The 21,693-nt window shown below is 43.0% G+C and overlaps 1 protein-coding gene across 1 annotated transcript in view; it reads right to left on the bottom strand.

Moving 5' to 3' along the window:
- Positions 1 to 6,471: 6,471 nt before the first annotated feature.
- The window catches only part of LOC144766734 (protein-glutamine gamma-glutamyltransferase E-like), a 33,184-nt gene continuing 17,962 nt past the window's right edge, over positions 6,472 to 21,693 (bottom strand). The window contains exons 2-3 of the mRNA XM_078650486.1: positions 8,329 to 8,499; positions 6,472 to 6,713 (exon numbers count right to left, since the gene is read on the bottom strand). Of these exons, the coding sequence (XP_078506612.1) occupies positions 6,664 to 6,713; positions 8,329 to 8,499 (221 nt within the window). The 3' untranslated portion in view covers positions 6,472 to 6,663. The remainder of the gene's footprint in view (positions 6,714 to 8,328; positions 8,500 to 21,693) is intronic.

Below are 21,693 nucleotides of genomic sequence, written 5' to 3'. Positions count from 1 at the left end.
GTAATGGCCGCCAAAGTCGACTGACTTTTGATCACAGTCCGTTTTGTGTTTCATTTGCTATGTATGCTCTCCTGTATCGTGTGAATATTGTGTGATCAAGTCAGTTTTGCTGACGAAAAGCATAACGATTAAAACTACACTGGTTTATACCTCCGAGTGCGAGCCTTTTTTCTAGAAGACTTTGTATGCATATATATACAGCGCGATTTCAAGTGTCACGCACACGAGGCCCCCGTTCCTTCAAGCAGGCTCTGGCTCACTGGTTTCTACGTTTGTCGAACATTGGAGCGGATCCGGGTTACCGGAATGACCAGAGCCCACTTGTCAGCCCGGGACGAGATGAGGCGGTGTGAAGGCTATTTTGCTTCACGCTGGGCTAGGAATGATTGCCTTCCTTGCCCCCACTTATTTAAAACCCGAATACTTTCAGGTTGGAACGGTTGGGGACCTGAGGAGATATTGTGTTCCAAAAGCATGAGGCACGGGGAGCCGACACCTTCGTAGCACCAACCCGCACTGCGCAACATCGCCCAGAAGTGCTTACCAACAACTATGCATGCTGGGACTGGTAGTCACAGAACATGGAGTGACCTACCAGAGATTTCTACGATAGGCATTTAACATTTGGGGGTGGAGCGATGCACGACCAATCAGCATAGGGCAAGATACTTTATCTGTGATACCCGCCCTACACCTGAAGCAACATACCACTGGCGCTGAGGAAGGCTAAAGTTATTGCCGAAATGCATCCGCCGATAGTGGCTGGTGGTTCTGCTCTCTCACCTCTGTGATGGAATAAAGGTGTTTCCTCGTGTTCCCCTGCTGTGGCCTCGCACTTTGTCTTCGGAGGAGGTGTGGATTTGGATATATATATTTTCAAAATAAACCACTAAATGCACGAAGAAATTGGGTCTGTTCTGTTCGTTTTTCTTGAGATCTGTTTGTGAGGAAACTGACAGTGGTGAGACGGCAGTCTCATCGGGCGAAGGTTGCGACATATATATATATTCTATTTAACTGATAGACGCGTTCATCGTACGTGCTAGCACAGAAATCGGCCCCATGGCGCAGCACAATTCAGCCATGTTAGAGTCGTCCGGAAGGCATCGCTGACATGTATGAGTCGTTCGGAGCGCAAGTCTATATATGCATTCTACTTGCCCGCTCGTACAGCAGTACAAGTCATTCTGAAAATGGGGCAGCGAGTCGGCCTCGCTTTTGACGGATGCGGTCCGTAGCCCTTCCAAGCGAGATCGTAATCGGGTCCTTAGTAGTGGCGCGCAAGAGGTGTGGTGAGCTGTGTGTTTGTGTGAATCTCAGATCTCTTAATAAAGAGATTTAGGTGGGTACTCTTCCATTGCCTAAAATCTCTGATTTATTTGCAACTACTGCCTGATCTACAGCTTTTTCTAATCTTGAGTTGGCAAGTGCTTATTATCAGGTAGAGCTCCATTTGGACCCTACACATCTTACTGCCTTCATTTCTCAAATTGGCACTTTTCAATATCGTAGGATGCTGTTTGGCCTTGCTTCTGCAACCTCTGTTTTCCAGGAAGTTATGGATAATATGTTGAAGGATGTTCTGATTTTCCAGGATGGCCGGTTGGTGTTTACCAAGGACATGGAGTCTCACCATGTTGTTCTCCAATGTGTGTTGCAAATTTTCATAGATCACCGAGGGTTTTGGAAGAAAAGAAGTGCAAGTTTCACTGCAATGAAGTGGAATATCTTGGATCTGTCATTTCAAAAGACAGGCTTGCACCCAGGACTCTATTTTTGTGGCTCTACCTCCTTCTGATAAGAGGGGGGTTAAATCATTCCTGGGTCTGTGCAAGTTTTACTCACGTTTCATTCTGGATTTTTCCACCAAGTTCAGACCCGTCAATGATTTACTTAAAAAAGGGTCTATATTTGTGTGGAGTAACAAGTGTGAGTTGACTTTTAAGCATATCAAAACTGCATTTGGCCAAAGTGAGGCTCTCAAACAATGTAATCCCAATATTTGCGTAGTTGTATCACTGTTGATGCTAGTCAAGTCAAAGTGAGTGCACTGCTTGCGCAGTAGGATGAAAATAATGAATATACTATAGCTTTTGTATCCATCGTTCTTCGTGAAGTGGAATTGCAATATTCTGTTATTGAAAAGGGGTTGTTGGCGTGTTGTTGGACCATATAGAAGTTGTGCACGTATGTGTGGAGAAAGCATTTTAAATTGCAAACTGATCATAAACCGTTAGTTAACACTCTTAGTGGAAATGGAAGGAAGTGCTGTTCTCGTCACATTTTAAGATTGTCAATTAAATTGATGCAATTTCAGTTTGATATTGCTCATATTCCTGGTGGTAGGAACAGCAGGCACATATTTTCTTCCAAGTTTTCCCTGTATGTCTGATGATGATGGAGATGGAAATGTAAAATTGTCAGATTTGTTGGATGAGGCTATTGAAGATTGTCTTGTAGCTTCCCAGAGCTAAAGGTTCGTTCAGAAGAAGAGAGGATAGAAGCTATGTCAAAAGACCAAGTTTTGCAACGAATCATAGATTTGGTCCAAAAGGGTTGGCCAACATAGAAGGTACTCTCACCATTAGTACAGCCAAATTGTAAAGTAAGCAATGACATTTCTTTTGAGGATGGTATGGTGTTGAGGTCAGACAAGTTGATTCCCCCACATACCATAAGGAGTGCATTATAAATATTGCTCATGAGGAACATATTGGATCTTCCTAACTAGGAGGCATATATAAGAGTCATTTTGGTGCCCCAGAATGCACTCTGATATAGAGGAAGTTGCGAAAAGATGTGTGGTTTGTATGTCTGCTGACAAAAGTTTGAAGGCATCCATTCCACTCCATATGCCTATAGAATGTTCACCTGGCCCTTGGGTCAAATTGGGTATAGATATCATGGGGCCATATGATTCCTTACCAAGCGGTTCCAGATTTATAGTTATTTTGATAGATCATGTTTCAGAATGGTCTTTGGGATTCTAATGCTAGTACTATCACAGAGTTTCTGAGGGAAATTTTCCTGATCAAGGGTTTTCCTGAGCATTTTTTTCTGACAATGGTACCCAGTTTGTAAATAAAGAGTTAGAGTCTGGTCATATGATGTCAGCATTTGAAGAGCTCCCTATACCACCCACAAACCAATGTCCTTGTAGAAAGAATGAACAGAGTATTGGGCAAATGCTGTTATAAAGGCTGTCTGTAGCATGTTGTGTTTTTATGGCACCACACCTCATTCTACTACCAAGGTCTCAAAGCTTGAACTTCTAAGAAGTAGGAAAGCCAATACCAGTTTTCACCTTGTGTGGATGTTGAAATGGATTAGGAGTGAGTCTGATGTACAGCAACTGTTGAAGTTAGTAAAGAAGAATGCAGGACCAACTCAAGAAAAACTGAAAATTTGGTATGACAAAAAAAGTGTCAAAAAAGTTGCTATTAGTATTGAATCCTTGATTGGCATAAAATATGCTATGCATTTGAAAAAAGGTGTTTGGGAACAATAATACAATGCATCCCTGTGCTTTACCCTGCACTGGCACACAATTGGTTACAATGAACCAGCGCAGGCCCCCGTGCGTCATTTTGCAAGGGTGCCTGTGCTGTAAAAATTATTGTTTGTGTGCAGAAAGGGACACCTTCCTGCACAAAATCAATAATTAATGGAATTTTCATCTTTCTGTGAGTGCTGCAGAATGCAGGAAATGAGGAGAAATAAAAGTATTTTTCCTCGTTGCATGAGGAGTAGGATTCTGGCGCATTCCCAGTTTTACAAAATGTTGTAATTCTGGGAATCAGTCAAGTGCCATGAATGTTGCATTGGAACAGCCTCAAAAACACCCATGGAATGCATCTTTCACACAGAGTAATGTGTGAAAGGGGCCCATATTTACAGGGCCATAAAGAGTCATGAAGGGTGACTTGACCAGGCCTTGTAAATATGTGCAAGCCCATTGCGCCACTAGTGTGTCCAAAAAAGTGATGCAGTGATGGCACAACAGGCTTGCAAATAAGCCCCATAGTGCCTTGAATGTGTGTGAGAGATGTCTGAAATGAGTGCATTTATGTATTGGGAGGCAGTGGAGCGCCCTGAGATGTTGTGTGATGTGAATTCTCTGTAGAAAGCTGAGGCCGTGCCTGGCTTGTGAGTTCTGGCTGTTTGAAGTTTTCTGGTGAGTTTCTTGGTATAACCAGTAAAAAGTGTTGTTGTGTATCGATTTAGATTCTGTATGAATTTCCTGATTCATGCCCTTATATAGGTGTATTTCACATTGCCCTATATATAGGCATAGAAATCCAGTCCTTATTTAGGCATAGTCCATGCTACCCAAATACAGGCATGGCTAGTTCCATCTGTTCATCTACGTCACAACGAGTTCTTGGAAAATCAGACTCTTAGGCTTTAGGGACATCCCCTTGCCTGGATATTGATTGCTCCAAGAACTCATTTATTATGTATGAACATCTATTCCTTAGGGGTTCATTCATGATGTTCATATGCCCGACTTCTAAGTCAATACTGGCATTCTTAACACCTTCAAGGTATAAATATACCTTCACTTGCTATGGCAAAGCATGGTGTGGTTCGGTGCAGTTCGACTTACCTACTTGCACGAAGCAGCTCGCCTTAGCAAGTCCCAAAGGAAGTCATCTCCCAAGCTGACGCACTGACTAGACACTGTCATCCTCCTGCAGAGAATCCAGCTCCAGTGTTTCTGAATCCCCTTGCGGGGTGTTTGGAAATCGAGTGCCGGGAAAGAGATACCAACCTCTCTCACTCTAAAGTATGGAGCTGATTAGAACCTAGAGAAACCTTTGGCAATTCTTGGCAAAACTAAACTATAGCTAAAACAGCACCTACTTCTTCCCTCGTACTAGACATAGGTTAGGTACGCTGGGGTAGGATTATTTTAGAAGCACCAGTTGAGTATTTTAGCCTGTGTTATTTATGTATGTATTTTTATATATGTCATAGCAACAGACCATACTATTACAGTATTATTTTATATTACTGTTTACTCTGTACGTATTATACTTCGCATTCTGTCTTACGATTGTAGCAGTTCATATCTCTTGCATGAGAAAGAAGACTGTTCAATAAACTCCTTTTTATTGAAACGCCTGTCTCTATATTTCTCTGCACCTCTGTAGAAACGAAGCATGCACGATTGACTAAGTGAAATAGTTATCTATTGTTTCCACGACTCTGAAGATATTGTTCCGACTCTAAGGGAAACAAAATTGTCATGTTTATGCGGTTGTCAGAAACTAATCCCTTCTTGTTCATTCGAGAAAGTTTCTAGTGACCTCTGAGTTAGCTGGCACACACACAATTAAGTTTAAACATACTCAATAGAGACATACTGACCTCAGTCCTATGTCAAAACTATACTGTATGTTATTCCAATGCGCAGAGCCTATCAGGGATATAGGAACTACACTACAGTGGTGTCTAGGGAGTGAGTGACAGTATTTCTGGTGTTGCTTGGGAGCCATTTAAAGATCTTCTTCGTAATCTTCTGAGTGCGAAAGAAGGATTTAGTGACAGCTTTGATATGTATGGTCATGTCCAGTTTGCTTTTGTTGAATCTGAGGTTCCTGGTTTGGGTGTAGGGTGGACGTTTGGTTCCAAAGTCAGCCAGCCACCAGTTGCAGTGCCATGGTGAGGTGCTCTTGCAGAAAATCAGTACTTCTGTCTTGTCATTGTTGACCTGTGGTTATTCCCCCTATGCATAGGGAGGAAGAACCGTGGGTTTAGATGGGTATAAGATGTCTTTATATGGGGAGAGGGGACCATGGGTTTGGTTGGGTATAAGATTTACCAGCTTATTGTGGCTCTCCTCCTTCTACAAACCCTAAATGAGCCATAGACTCCTTGTTGTGGGAGTGGTTAGCAGTAAAGGCTAGATCTATTTTAAGGGACTGAATAAGTTATCTGCTTGGGGAAGTCCCTGTCTACTTTGCACATGCCATTAACAGGTACATTCCTCAGTGGGATAGACAACTTTATTGAAATTTTGCAGACACAAATATTTTTAAAAGGGAAAAGTAGATTTTCTGTATTTACTGAACTATCTCCTCATTTGAGACAGATACTATATCTGGATGACTTCTCAGAGGCATCAAGTTACACTTATTGCACCTTATAAATATACAATCTTTCACTCATTCTCTCGCGTGCTCACTCATTATGGAAGAGACGCCATTTTACCTGCTCACTTAAATAAACAATCCCTCCTAAATTCAGCAGCAGTGTTGTCCCTTTTTAAAATGTATTTATGTTTTTATATATTGCGACCTTTACCCCAAGGTGTCAGAGCGCTTTACAATAGAAACAGCTACATTACATAAGGACTTCGGAATACATGAATTGCATAAAAGATACAAACAGATAAACGTTAAACTCACATAAGATTTTACATCAACAAAGAACAATCGACGCGTTTTCCCAGAGATTTACCATACCTGAAGCCCAAGGATTGAAGAGAAGCACTAGATTCCCGAGTTTGTGGGACGAGATTTTATTTTCCGAAATCTGAACGCTCAGACTGTAGCGCCCAATAATGGCGTTCCTCGGACTTGAGATAGAGATTTCTAAGAATCTCGAAGATCCGTTGCCTGCACTTTTAACTGCTCCCCAGGAATTTGGCTTCACAGTTCTTCAAAGAGGGAACACAGCTCTTGTATTGGTGACTTCATCCGGTTGTGGCCCTGTGAAAACACAGCAAGAGGCAGGTAAAGATGAAACAATGCTATGCACATGTTCATAAGATTAAATCACGAAAGTATCACTGTCTGTGATATATTTTGAGCATATCACATCTATATTGCAACAGTTTTGCTTTAAGCACATCTGTGAATGAAAGGTATTGGTGGGATTTCTGGTGAGTTTGCATTATGGGCTACTTGTGTAGAAACTTTGAACTCAATGTACACAAAGGATGGGTTTTAAAGCAATCAATCTTTCTGTACATCAAGGGGCAGATTTACAAGCTCCTTGCGCTACTTTTGTGTCACATTTAACATGGGAAAAGGGACGCAAAAGTGGTTCAAGGGCCTTGTAAATCTGCCCCCAACTGCTTTGCAACACGACCCGTATTTTGCGCTGAAGACAGTACACCCTGTGCAAAATGGCCATTAGGTAGAATTTTAGGATCTTGCTAGATCTATACTAACGAGGCAGGATTCTCTTTGTGAATCCCACTGATTGGAATGAGAAATCCTGGATGGAGTCCTACCATGGGACGCTGATAGCTATCCCTATATTTGCTGAAACCCTGCTCTTTCTTCAATCTGCACAAATCTCTTAAGAGGGTTGCAATAAAAAAAAATGCATTCCTTGGGGAGACTTTGATAGGAGCATGGGCCATTATCTCCTTCACCCAATGTTGACAGCCCACATACAGAAAATTAGAAGCTATCCCTGAGGAATAGCTTCTATTTTATGATTGGATACCACCTCCTTTCAGTTGCTGGTGTACAGTCAATGGCAAATATGGTACTAAACCATTGAAACCGGTATTGAGATGCAGAAAGGGGGGGGACACTCCTTTCAGCCAAACAGCAATGTGTTGCATATACAATGCGAGGTAGGGAGCATTTTCCCACTCGCAGTATGCCTTTGATACATCCTGCTTGCAGTACTGCGGTTGCAAGACCTGTCTTTTTGCTATTATCAGGCTTTACAACCTCATAACTGCTTAGTACATCAGGCCCTAAATGTATTGCAGACACTACTTGTCCATTAGTACCTGCAAATGGGAAAATGCTCCTTTGTGACCATTGACACTGACGCACGAAAATGTCAGAGAGAACTGAATTGGCATCACACTACCCTTAACCCTCCTCCACCCCCTCATGACAGCACAAAGTTGATGACTTTCCCCACTGTTTGCCTCTAGATACCTTCATAGAACTAGAGAAAGGACAAGGAATAGGCACTACAGAATACAAATGTATGATAGAGCCCTGTTTAACTTTTAATCATGCTCCTGACGTCATGAAACCTGAAATTAGAGGTATCAAGGGCAGTGCCTGCGGTTCCAAAGGGCAAGCAAAGGTATCATCATATACTGCTAGTTACCTTAACTAACACCCAAGTTTACAGAACTCTCAGTTTCCCAGGTCCATGTGTGAGTTACTCTTCCGGGACAACTTTTTTGGTTTGCATTCTGGGACATGGATTCTAGATTTCATAAAGGAATAATGATGAGTTCAAATCCCAAAATGCAAAGAAAGTAAGAAAGAATGAACAGCTCACACGAGGACCTGGGAGATTAGAGAGCCCTGCCATATGTGTAACACGAAAGTACTAGGAGCATTGTACCTGTCTCCAAAGTGAATGCAATGCGCTCTCTTTGAAGAGCCCTGTTGAAGGTGAGGCTAACTTTGAAGGGCTGTCCTCTCCTCAGGATCAGCTCGTTGCTGATGTATTTATCAGTGTGGTGAGACTTCCTGTTTGCTGGAATGTGCAGGTTGATAATCGTCAGTTCCAGACCTGTGAAGTAAACAGAAAATGTGAACTCCTTGAGATGACTGCAAAAAGACTGACTGATTGAAGATAGGTGGCAACAGGAGAAAGTTTAGAAGATGGGAAATATTCATAAACAAGGTGACATATAGAGTAATATACATGTGAATACAGAATCCTGTGGTGATATATATATATATATATATATGTACATCAAGCTCGAGACCCTGCAGGTATTGCCGATCCACGGCGATATGGTTTTTTATCGGCATTGTTTGCGGTCCAGCACATTGATTTTTTAATTGTTTACATTGTGATTTACGTATGGTACTTTAATATCTGCCAGTACAAAAAGGTTTTCTGCCGATTCACGGCGTGATGCAATCAAACATGATAGCGAACTAGCGCGTAATTCTAGCGGCATTCAATCACAAATGTCAACAACTTGCTGGTATTTCAGGGGGCGTAATCATGCAGGATAGCCCTTGTAGTGCAATGTGACTCGCAAAATGTCGTTTACTGTTAACATCTCCAATATGGAGGAATTAATGATTGTCCCTTGTTTGTTTCGCCCAAAAAATCACGTGTGCACGCTAACAAAAACATGGCGCTCACCATCAATGTTTGTGACATTGAGGAAGGCGGAGCGCCGAAACGCGTCTGTTACAAACTGCAAAATAAACTACTGAAAACGACCCCCGGAGTGCGTGGTTTCTTTCCTTCGGACAGTCTGGCAGAAACCGTGAGCTGGATATATATGTACATATATATATATATATATATATATATATATATATATATATATATATATATATATATATATATATATATATATATATATCCTTAGAAACCAAAGCAGACTTGGGAAGCACGCTCTCAGGACAATGAAAAGGTAGACACCGGAATTCAAGAAGTGCTGTTTATTCCACAACGCGTTTCACCGTAAAACGGCTTGATCACGTGGAAAATTTTTGAGAGGCAGTGTTTTAAAGAAGTAAACCATGAACATAAACATAGGACTGGTATACATTTTTCCACATCAGTTAAAGAACCCAACTACACATTAATCCGCATGTTGAATTCACACGCGTTCAAATACGTGATGTACTGTGATACAATCCTGTAAACTGCAATGAATCAAAATATAAAATATATCGTGGACCACAATCTAAACTCATAATATGACCAGCGTGAATCTTAAATGCTAAAAGAAAATCAATAAAGGTTCACATCTGTATTGCAGGTAATGATAAACCCCCAAACACAATTGCTGTATGCATTTAAATAAACGCTATTACGCAGATGCCGATCATGTGACTATGGAGCCCCAGCGGACCCCGCCCCCTGTACCGCCCATTGCGTACAAGTCTGCCTGTTCCTTCATGGTCCCGTGTTATGACAGAACATCCCGTTCTGTAAGTCAATCAACAAACAGTACATTCATCATGCCCCGCACGGGCTAGATCAAGTATTCGCAAGTGCTCGAATACAACGTGGAAATATTTTACCGTCCTTGTGATTTTCTGTCTCTCAAACAGTCAAGTGCCCATAAAGTGACGACGCTGGAGAAGAGAAGGGAGGGTTCCCGTGAAGTGAAGTGGCGATGAAAAGGGCCCCTCTCTTGCTCCATTTTGTTATCCATTAGTACTTTCTCCTGGTGGCACGTCCCCTGTTGGTTCCCACTGTGCCATATCCTTTGTCTTTTTTGCCATTGTTGTCTGATTCGTACTCTCCTGTTGCTCCTCTTCCCCTTCCGCGTCCTCTTCCGCGTGTTCCTTTTCCTCGACCTCGGGGCTTCGGTACCGGTGTCTCCCTCGTTGTTACACGACCCCTTCTCAGAGTCCGGTACTCGTCTAAAAAAGTCACCTGCTTTTTTCCTTTTGTGGGGATCGTTGTGTTCAGTGAGACATCTGATTCGCTTTCACTGGTAATGTTATCCTCTGCCCTTGGTGTTGTCGCTTCCTCCATTTCCTCCACCACAGTTGTACCAGTGATGTCATCTCTGTATAAGTGGTCATATTTGTGGCTGAATGTAAGTATTCTGCCACTGTCATAATCAGCATAGTCACGGTTAAGTTTTCTCTCCTTTCTCGCTTTGATTTCTTCCTCATGTTTGGATAGTCTTTCTTGTATGGGTTTTAGTTTGATAGTAAGACTTTCAGTTTCCATTAGTTTACTGAGATCTTCCATGAGGTCTCTAATTTCTTTGATGAGTTCCTCACGGTCTATCCATGCATACTTGATGAGGATTTCTAACATCCTGCGAGAACTATTAGCTGAGTTGGTAGACCACTCCTCTAACATCAATGGATTGGGTTTTTCATAAGTCGGTGTGGTGAATATGCGCAACCCCCTAGGTACCATGTTTTGTTCCACATAGTGTTGTAACGATGTCGCTTCCCACCACTTGGTGATCTCCGTTTTTTTCAATTTTTCTAATTGCCTTAGCTTTTCATATTATGAGTTTAGATTGTGGTCCACGATATATTTTATATTTTGATTCATTGCAGTTTACAGGATTGTATCACAGTACATCACGTATTTGAACGCGTGTGAATTCAACATGCGGATTAATGTGTAGTTGGGTTCTTTAACTGATGTGGAAAAATGTATACCAGTCCTATGTTTATGTTCATGGTTTACTTCTTTAAAACACTGCCTCTCAAACAATTTTCCACGTGATCAAGCCGTTTTACGGTGAAACGCGTTGTGGAATAAACAGCACTTCTTGAATTCCGGTGTCTACCTTTTCATTGTCCTGAGAGCGTGCTTCCCAAGTCTGCTTTGGTTTCTAAGGATTTAAATTGGTCGGCTTCACTCCGCCGACGTGCACGCCACCTTTCACGGGTCGCGGGGATCCAGAAGGAGTTGCGCTGGTTGTATGGATATATATATATATATATATATATATATATATATATATATATATATACTCTTCGACTTGGACGTCAGGGACAGATAATATTTGTTTTTTCACGAATTGGAAATACTGATGAAGTACGCTATTATTGTGAGCTTTCTCTTGAATCTATTTTGTGACGCTTCCACTTAGCAGATTGTTTTTTGTGATCATACAGACCCTGAAGAAGTCCATTGTCATGGACAAAATGTGTTGGCTGCCTTCACTCCGTACAAAGATGCTTTTTATAAAAGAAAAGTAAATAAAGACAAGAACTACATTCACGTTTTGCTCATGGTGCATGTCTACAATTCTGACTGATGTAGCAATATCAATGGAGTAAATCTTTGAGTAAATATTTTAATGAATAAACTATATAGAGACATAAATGTTATGATGATGCCAATGGAAATGATATCTGATGTCACCAGTGATGGAATGTAGGATGTCTTTACTGATTTCATCCACGGAATCATGAGTGAGGTAAAAGAAGCACATTGGACATAGGAATGGCCACCAAGTCCCCCTTGATTGGAAAGTGATGTATGTCAGAGTATTATGTACAGACATATTATCCCACATAATATCATGTCTTAAATATTGTTCACCAAAATATCGTCCCATGTTATGTGCATTTCTAATTATTAACTCCAATGAGGCAGGGGCGGCTCTAGGCTCATGGTGGCCCTGGGCAGGGAGCGTTGGTAGGGGGCCCCCGGAGCGTAGGTAGGAGGCCCCCAAAGGAACACAGGCGTGGAGGTCAGTGAAGAGGGGGGGGGTCAGGGTGTTTGGAAGGGGAACAGAGCCGGAGGCCGCCAAATCCCTGCCAGGGGCCGCCACGCAAATATATATCCATCCTCAGAGGATTATTATATTAAGTATATATATTGGCGTGGTGGCCCCTGGGGTTTGGTGGCCCTGTGCAGGTGCACAGCTTGCACATGCCTAAGGCCGCCCCTGAATGAGGTGATGTTTTGGTAAACAATATTCAAGATATCATAGTTATGTCACAATATTTTGGTACTGCTACATGACCAATTCCAGTGATTTCTTTCGCTCTCTTTTTCTAAGAGCGCCCTTCAACTGAAGTATTTTAGGCACGTTTTTTAAGCACTCTTTCGAGACACATTATTTTGTGATCGTTCTTAGCAACATGATGTAAGTGAATTACTTTGGTTTTATTATCACGTTCTATGGTTTGTGCCAAAGTGCTCATTAGTCACAGTTTGAGGCCATGTGCAGGAGGTGGTGAATGCTGAATGTGGAATGGAGGCAGCAGACACTGTGGGTATGATCTGCATTGATAACCATTTGGCTTTGGCGATAGCGTATGGCCACCAGGGCAGGGGCCACAGAGAGGGGCTTTTGGCTGTGCCTAGCAGTAGTCTCTGGGTGTAAAGTGTAGCTTTGTGCGGCACCCACACCTGCAAAGTCCAATCAGCATAACCTAAGGCCATCAAAAAAGAGTCCTTGGTGACCACCAATTTACAGCTCTTGAATCCCTCAGGAACAGAGGCCCCAAAGACCGTTGGAAACAAATACAGCAGAACTTCCAGTGCCAGAGCAAAAATAGGAGGAATGGAACAGCTGTTCATTTTGGAAGAAACATTGGTTAGCCCATTAAATTCATTTTGACGAACATGTCACTGGTGAATGGAAATGAAGGAGAAAGGGTGCATAAAAGAAGAGAAGTGATGGATTAACATGGAAGTCCATACTAATATAATAAAGAGAGAGCCCAAACCTTTGAGGCGGGTAATCTCAGGAACCACAGCACCAATCACAACACCCAATACAGCGTTGGAAAGGGCAGTTGCAGCAGAAGGACATAGGCTATGCAGACGGCCACCATGTACATTTAAAAGGTAAAAGAACCGTGCCAGCAAAGTAGTCCCTTTTGGGCGTGTCTGCGTTGTGCTGTGGGCGTGTGCTGGGGGCGTGACAAACGCTGGGGGCGTGTGGTACGTTCCGCCCCTCATGCCATGTCTCATTTCGTGTGCTGAGGGCATGTGCTGGGGGCGTGGGCGTGTGCGGGGGGTGGTATTACGGAAAAAAAAGAGAGCGTTGTGCCCAATATTTCGTTGTTTTTTCTTCCCAGGTTCTGTACATTCCAGCTCCGGGTGTTCACCCTGCTCCCTTTAAATACCCCTGCACCCCATAATCATAACCCACCGTACTCCTTATAATACCCCAACACCCTTAAACACTAGCCCATCTTAACCCTATAAATATACCCTGTACCCCAAAACCCAAACCTATCCCTAAACCCTAAAAATACCCAATTACCCCAAAACCCAAACCTAGCCCTGAACCCTATAAATACCCCTGTACCCCAAAACCCAAACCTACCCCATAACCCTAAAAATACCACTGTACCCCAAAAATCCAAACCTAGCCCTGAACCCTAAAAAATACCCCTGTACCCCAAAACACAAACTTAGCCTGAACCCTAAAATACCCCTGTACCCCAAAACCCAAACCTAGCCCTGAACCCTTAAAATACCCTTGTACCCCAAAACCCAAACCTACCCCTAAACCCTAAAAATTCCTCTATACCCCAAAACCCAAACCTAGCCCTGAACCCTAAAACTACCCCTGTACCCCATAACCCAAACCTATATCTGAACCCTTAAAATACCCAAACACCCCAAAACATATAGCTCAGTACCCCAAAACATATACCCCTATACCCATACTTACCTTATCCAAACATTAAAAAAAACTTGCTTTTACCATTCATGCATTTACAATGAATTTTGTTGTAAATGTATGCATGGTAAAAGCATATAAAATGTAATGCCATGCGTTATAATGGCATTGCGGAGTCATGGTACTTTCGTAATGAAAGTATGCGGAGTGATGGTATGCGGAAAGAAAGTGATTGATTGATTGAATTAAAATTTATAGAAGCGCAACTTTGCCCGGAGGCGTCAAGGCGCAAGTGATGGAGTAAAGTTGCGAATAATGGGTGTTTACCCTCCCCCGGTAAGTACATTGGTGGCACGGCGGCCCACAGCTCCAGCAACATACTCATATTTTTCCACCACCGATTTGAAAAATGCACAGGTCTCTCTTATTGATGGCCAGCACCGACATACACTTTTAGTCACACCTCCCTCCACAAGTTCTAGAATTGCGAACTTTAGAGCTGGGTAGCTATGTTCGAATCTCGGCATCAGCTCAACATCCTGTGATTCCAGGAAATCGCGTTGTCTCCCCGTACCTACCACAAATGAATGTCTTCTTCTGTAATGTAAATTGTGCTAATGCCATGTTGTCGAGTTCGCGCTATATAATATTGCAAGGAAAAAAAATTAGGGAAATTCGAGTTCACACACTACTGAACGCGCACTCTTAAGTGCATCAGCAGTGCACTGTGAATCGGAGCGTTTCACCGGCCTGTCACAGATAAGATATGCTATCAAAACGGAATCCTACAAAACAATATACTACTGGCCGGCAGCAATTCATACCCGGACAACGTCGGGACGGGCTGGTAGTGATGGTATAAAAATAGACTAGAAGTAGGGAACAAAATAATGAAAACTGCTGAAAAAGGAGTAATTTTTTCTGTCATTGACCCCTTCAGGTCGCCTCCTGTTCCCCCACAACCCACCTCCCATATTACGAAGTCTGCCCACGTGATGTGGTAGATGACCACAGCCTCATTAGAAGACATTTTTCTCTCATCCTGGACAGACCTAGCCTCTAACAATGGACATTAAACGTTTCTAGTCTCTCTTCACCCTTGTATTTTACATTCCAGCTCTCCTTTCTGACAGAGGACAACCTGCTTCCAAAAATCTCACTCTTGTTTCAGCATGAAACATACTTTATCCAGCATCTTCTCTCACAAGACATCTGTTCCTAAATCTCCTTGGTTTCTATTCGAATACCTTTTCATTGTGCCAATATTGACATGAAAAAAATCAAAACTATTTGCATAGCACTCTGGTACCCTAACAATGTGTTCTGGCAGCAGCAGGATTGTGAATAAGCATAAGGATTAGGCCTTCAGGAATATCAAGGCTTTCAATTGTTTGCTGAAGGCCAACTCCTTGATAATAAAGCACTGGTGGAGAATTCCAGTGCTTAGCAGCCATTGACTCAAAAGAGATGCCCCTTCAGTGATCTAGGTAAACTATAGACAGCTGTAGCAAGTTTAATTGGTTGAGCAAAGGATTTGGGGTAGACAACCGAGATACAGAGGTTCTAGCTTTAAATAGAAATGGTGGCTAAACTGATTTGAAAATAGCCCATTTAGTCTCTAGCAGCCAACAAAGGGTAGTCAGATGCTTTGAGATAGACAAAAAGAAGTGGAAAACCTACAATCATCAGCGGAACCATTTTTAACTCCTTCACTGCGGCGGCTATTCCGCCGCAGTGCTAAGGGGGCGGGGCGGTCGCGCGGCGGCCGAATGCTGGTGACGGAACCGCTCCGTCACCAGCCGCGGTTGAGCTGTGCTGATGACGGAGGGGTTCCGTCATGGCCCCGCCCGCTCAATAGAACGCCCAGCGCAGGCGCGGAATCCGCGCAGGCGCGGAATCCGCGCAGTCGCGGCGTCAAGGCCATGATGGAACCGCTCCGTCATCAGCACAGCGCCACCGCAGCTGATGACGGAGTGGTTCCGTCATCAGCGTGCAAGGGGTTAAATCAAATGTGAACATTGGATCAAGTAGGTATGATTGTATGTGTGCAGGAATTGCAGTAGTATTCTGGATATTATTATTGACTGAATTACTGATTCACTGCAAACAGCAGGAAGCATATGACCCACTCGCAAAGAGCTCTTAGGAGTAAAAAAAGGGATTGCAGAGAAGAGAGTAGAGTCAAAGATGACATCCATATAATGAGTGTTGGTAATTAGAGGTAAACTTGTTTGGGAGGACACCACGCTGATAACCACATCATGGGTGGGCCACTAAAAACAAGAACCTATTTCTATTAAGCTTAATAGGTTGAGCGGCGGTGTGACTTTGACCATCAAATGGCTACCCGATTGCGGAGCTCAAGCCCGTTAGCAAGAAATGCTGAAGTATCCTGTGGTCTATGCGCTTATCATGCTTTGGTGGTGGAGATCTCCTTAAGATAAAGTATAAGGGAAAAGTAAACAAAAATATATTACTTGCAAAAGAATTGAAAAAAATATGTTTCTGTTAATATAAATTAATGTTATTTATTTATTTGAAATGTAGAACAAACTAAAAAAGTTACCTCATTAGTAAATTATTTGGGATTTTGAAGGTTATTATTTTGAATAAACAAAATTTAAATTAACATTAGTTATCAGAAGTTTAAATTATTATAAAATCCCACCTAACCTGACAGAAATTATTTTATCATGTACTAGTAATTAATAAAAGGTATGTTTACAAGTAATTCAAATGATTTTCATTATATTGTAATCAAAATGAATGTTGCAATATTTAAAAAAAATTAACAGAGGTTATAAAAAAGGGTTAAAAGGTAACATTTAATTGACTTAATGTATCATTTTAACTATTTGAAACATTTAATTTAATGTACGATTGTTACCTAAGGGGTTTTATTTTACATCCATACCTCCAGTATTTTCTATCAGATGACATCTGTAGTACCAGTGGTTGGCCATGTGTGGTACTGGACTTACTGCAGCTCTGAGATGGGGTGTGTTTACAACTATTTTAGGTCCCTTATGGCTGCTTTTACTTTAGAAGTGCAGTTTTGAAGAGGGATGAGCTTATTCTTTAATAGGTAGGTGCAATTCCCTCTTTAAACCCCTCCTTACTCCTCCTTACAATGTTCCCATTTAGTAATAAATATTCCTCTTGTTCCTGCTACCTCCCATCCCTCCCACATTTACTACTAAATATGTGTATATGTATGAGGATCTCCAAATGAAATGAAATGAAAATAGTATTTGTAGAGTGCGATAGCTACCCTGAGGCGTCCCAGCGCTGTAGACAAAATGTGTGCAAGGAAAAGGCAGAGTGAGGAGAATTCATTGAAAAGGAAGGTTTTTAAAAGTTTGTGGACAGACAGCAGGTTGGACTCCGCTCGCAGCGGGAGGAGAAGGGAGTTCCACAACTTGGCTGAACTATAGGAAAAGGAGCGGCCGCCACATCTAGCTCTCATGACTTTCCGGACGAGGGTGAGATGGGCTGTAGCTGATCGGAGCTGTCGGGGAGGCTGATAGGGGGAGATCAGTGAATGGCAGATGTCCGGGCCAGTTTTCCAAAGGGTTCTGTGAGCGATGCACAGGGCCTTGAACTTTATTCGTTCCTTGACTGGGAGACAGTGGAGGTTTTTCAGTGCAGGTTTGGTAGATAGTCAGTGGGGAATTTGAAGAAGGGTTTCGGGTGGCACATTTCTGAATGATCTGAAGCTTGTGAACAGTGGATTGAGGAGCCCCCAGGTATAAAGCATTCCCGTAGTCTAAGCGGGACATGATGAGGCCCTGGACCATAATTTGTCTAGCCTGAAATGGGAGCAGGGGAAGGATTTTGCGTAACAGTCTGAGCAAGCCATAGCAGAAGGCGGATATCATTACTACTTGATGGTTGAAATTGAGTGATTGGTCCAGCCAGATGCCCAGACTTTTTATTTTGCTTTTTGGGGGGGGTCCGAGACAGGCAGGCCATAGTAACATGGTATTGAACGCAGGAGTATGTCTCAGGAGCATCAGCTCAGTTTTTTCTCTGTTCAGTTTTAAGCAGAAACAGGTCATCCAATTAGCCACCTCCTCGAGGCAGCCGCTTAGATTAGATGATGCGGCGTTTGGCTGGTTGAGAGCTACCACTAGCTGAGTGTCATCGGCATAGGTGATAATTTTTATGCCAAAGGGACAGACGATCTCAGCTAGGGGGCTCAAATATACATTGAATAGAGTGGGGCTCAAGGAGGAGGCCTGGGGAACGCCACATCTGAGCGGGAGGCTGGAGGAAACAGAGTCGGCCTCAAAGACCTGTAAGGAGTGATCTACTAAGAAGGACTTAAGCCAAGTGATGGCTTTTCCTGAGACACCTAAGTTAGTGAGTTGGTGAAGCAATATATTGTGGTTTACAGTGTCAAACGTGCACTTAGATCTAAAAGAATAATCACCGCGTTACCTCCCTAGTCAAGAATTTGTCTGGCCTCTTCCGTTACTGCGAGGAGGGCAGTCTCTGTGCCGAGCTTCGGACGGAGCCCTGTTTGGGAAAGATCGAGTAGATGGTTGGTCTCCTGAAATTCAACCAGTGTCGTGTTAATGTGCTTCTCCAAGATCTTACTCAGCCAGGGTAACAGGGAGATTGGCCTATAGTTTCTGGGATTATTTTGTCAAGAGTGGGCTTCTTTAAGATTGCCCTGACCATATCATGCTTCCATGAAGGGGAAACAGTGCCTGATAAGATGGCAGTATTAAGCAGATCCAAGACGATGGGAAGAATGTTATCTATAGCCGGCAGCAAGGCTCGCGGAGGTGCTGGGTCCGAGGGGAACCGTATTTTACCTTGTACATGAGGGAGGTTAGCGTACTAGGGTCAAGAGGGGGGAAGGAGTCCAGGTTAGCTGCTGGTCCTGGTCCAGACCTTGTGGGGGACACCAGGGCCAGGACACACTGGGAGACGGGGAAGGAGGTATAGATATTTTGAATTTTGTGTAGGAAAAATTCTGCCAACTTGTTACAACATGTTTTGATGTCTTTTGTATTAGGAGGTTTCTGGGGAAGTTTAAGCAAAGTTTTAGAGATACATTAGATCTCCTTAGGGGCACAGGCAGCGGCTTTAATTTTTTCTTTATAGAATGTTGCTTGGGATACTTTGATTTCAAACTTGTATGTTTTTATTGCTTCCCTATACATGGTTTTACTGAGTGGGGAGTACTCGGTTCGCCATTTCTCCTCCAACTTCTTACAGCTGCGTTTCATTTCCCGACGTTTGTGGGTGTACCAGGGAGAGGATGGGCTGCTGCGTTTGGCATGCGAACATTGCAGAGGGAGCACTGCGTCTAGGGAGCTGTATATCCACCTATTGTATTCATCATTTGCTTTGATGGGGTCAGGGTTGGTAGGAGGTCTGGAGGCTTCAAGGCCTGGGAGCCAGAGTTCCAGAGGGAGTTTGGACCAATTACATTCTTTACGGGTGTTTGGGATGGAGGGAGAGAGCAGATTAAGGATAGCCCAGGAAAGGGGGATGAGAAAGTGGTCTGTCCAAGGGAGGGGGCGGGGAGTTCCAGCTGAGAGTTGTAAGCAGTTGCTGAAGACCGGGATGATTACATGGCCTTTAGCATGAGTAGCTTCTAAAATTAACTGTTTGAGTTGTAAGGCCGCCAGGTTCACGGTTAGTTCCCTAGCACTATGGTCAGAGGCATTATCCAGGTGAATATTAAGATCACCTAGTACTGAAAAATTAGCTGGGATGGAGGGTAGGTTAGCTGTGATAGTTGGGAGAGCGTTAAGAAACTGCCCTAGGGCATCGGGTGGCTGGTAAATGAGAATCTCAGAAAAGGTGTTAGTAGGGGAAACATCGATTGCGAAGGTTAAGACTTTCGCAGTCTGGAACTGGGTTAGAGGAACAGCGGCAGTTAAGACACTCCTTAAGAATGATCGCTAGGTGTCCGCCTTTACCTATCTTTCGGTCCTCATGGTGGATATGGTATTCCTGCTGTAGGGCTAGGATGATATCTGGTTCAGAGTCTGTATTAAGCCAGGTCTCTGTTCAAAAGAGAACATCAGGTTTAAATTCTTCTAAAAGCAGGGCAATTTCGGTAGAGTGCTTGGGAAGTGACCTACAGTTTAGAAGATGAGTGCTTCACTGGATGTTTTTAAGGAAGGGGCCAGATGAAAACATGTTTGTTTGATAGTGGAACCCGCAGTGAGGACAAGCGTGTGCCTGTCAGCTACATTCCACGAGTGTTGACAGGTAATGGTTGGCTTTACATTAAGATTGTGAAGGGCCAAGGCGCTATAGCTCCTAATTTTGTGATGAAAAAGGGTAAGGGTTGTGGCCCCTGGTCCCGTTCGGTCGCGGACGTGTGCAGATGGGCTTGCCTTTGGTGCGACTTCAGCACGCCCACTGCGAGCGTCCGCTGCGCGCAGCTTGTGGCATCCTGGTTAAGTAAGAAGTCAGATGCTGGTCAGCTGATTAGCCTGGGTATGCCGGAAGGGCAGGCCCTTCGTGTAATGCGGTAGGATTCAATCCGCTCAATCCGAAAAATCGGTGGTGGACCGAGGAAAAGCACACTATCAGCGGTAAGTGTTCAGCAGTCAAACAGTATGCATGCAGTCAGGCACAATTAGACGTTATAAATGTTTTTAAACAATGTACTCGATCGAAAAGCAAATGGAGGAGCCCTTTGCCAGGCACTCCTGAACTGGTGGTGAGGCTATTCCTATGAGCAGCAGTGCTGTTAAAGATAAAAAAAGGACGTTCCCTAGAAAGTGAGGTTAAAAAACAGGAGTGCAACTAAGGAGCCCTTTACCAGGCGCTCCGGATCTAAAATACGGCTGTTTCCCTTACCACAGCGCGCGTCTCCCATAGAAAAGATAAGGGAGGTGGAGGTGGAAATTTACACTCATAGGTTTGTTATGCATTTTAGTAGTAAGTAAGTAGTACTGCTGTAAAACTACTTTATGTGCTACATAATTAAATTTGTGAATCAGGCACATAATTATTATGTTACCACTGAAGAAGTGGGATCAAATAGGACTGGGAACATGGTAAGTATATAATAATATATAATTGGTAAAACATTGACACCACGGCTAATAATATTGGTATTTTTTTAATGATATTTAGGTGGACGAGACAGGAACCAGTAAACAACAAAGTATATTTATCCACAACATTATAGTAGAAAGATTTGTGCTGACGGAGGGGTCAGACATTCAAAAGTAACTAAGACAATGCTTTGTAAGCCTTGTGCAGCCCTGTAATGAGTGCTTTGGAAGCCTTTTTTTTTTTTAAATAACATTTATTTATTGAATTTGTGGTGTAAATAATGAGGTGATAGGGTAGCAACATGTATGAGTATAACTCGACAGGTTACATAACAGTGCTTCGGAAGCCTTGTGAATAGTGTTGAGGGTATCAGCTTGGTTAAATGAAAATGTCAAACTGACAGCCCCAATGTCAGGAAATTATCAGGGGTAGATGAATTTACCATACTAAGGGGTGCAGGTCTGCAAGCTGTTCTTGGATAAGGCGATAAGCTAACGTAGAGCCAAAGGTGCTGGCAGTGGGCACAGCCAGGTTGTAGATGGCATGGACAGCTTTACCTTTAGCTTTACATTTAGCACTCCGTCAACCCGCTGCCAGTGGAGCAGCACTTTAAAAATACATCAATCATGCCATCTTGGTACACG

Source organism: Lissotriton helveticus, chromosome 7 (assembly GCF_964261635.1).
Source record: "Lissotriton helveticus chromosome 7, aLisHel1.1, whole genome shotgun sequence".
Lineage (NCBI taxonomy): Eukaryota > Metazoa > Chordata > Amphibia > Caudata > Salamandridae > Lissotriton > Lissotriton helveticus.
The sequence above is the reverse complement of the archived record's forward strand: the minus strand, read 5'-3'. Positions and strand labels throughout refer to the sequence as shown.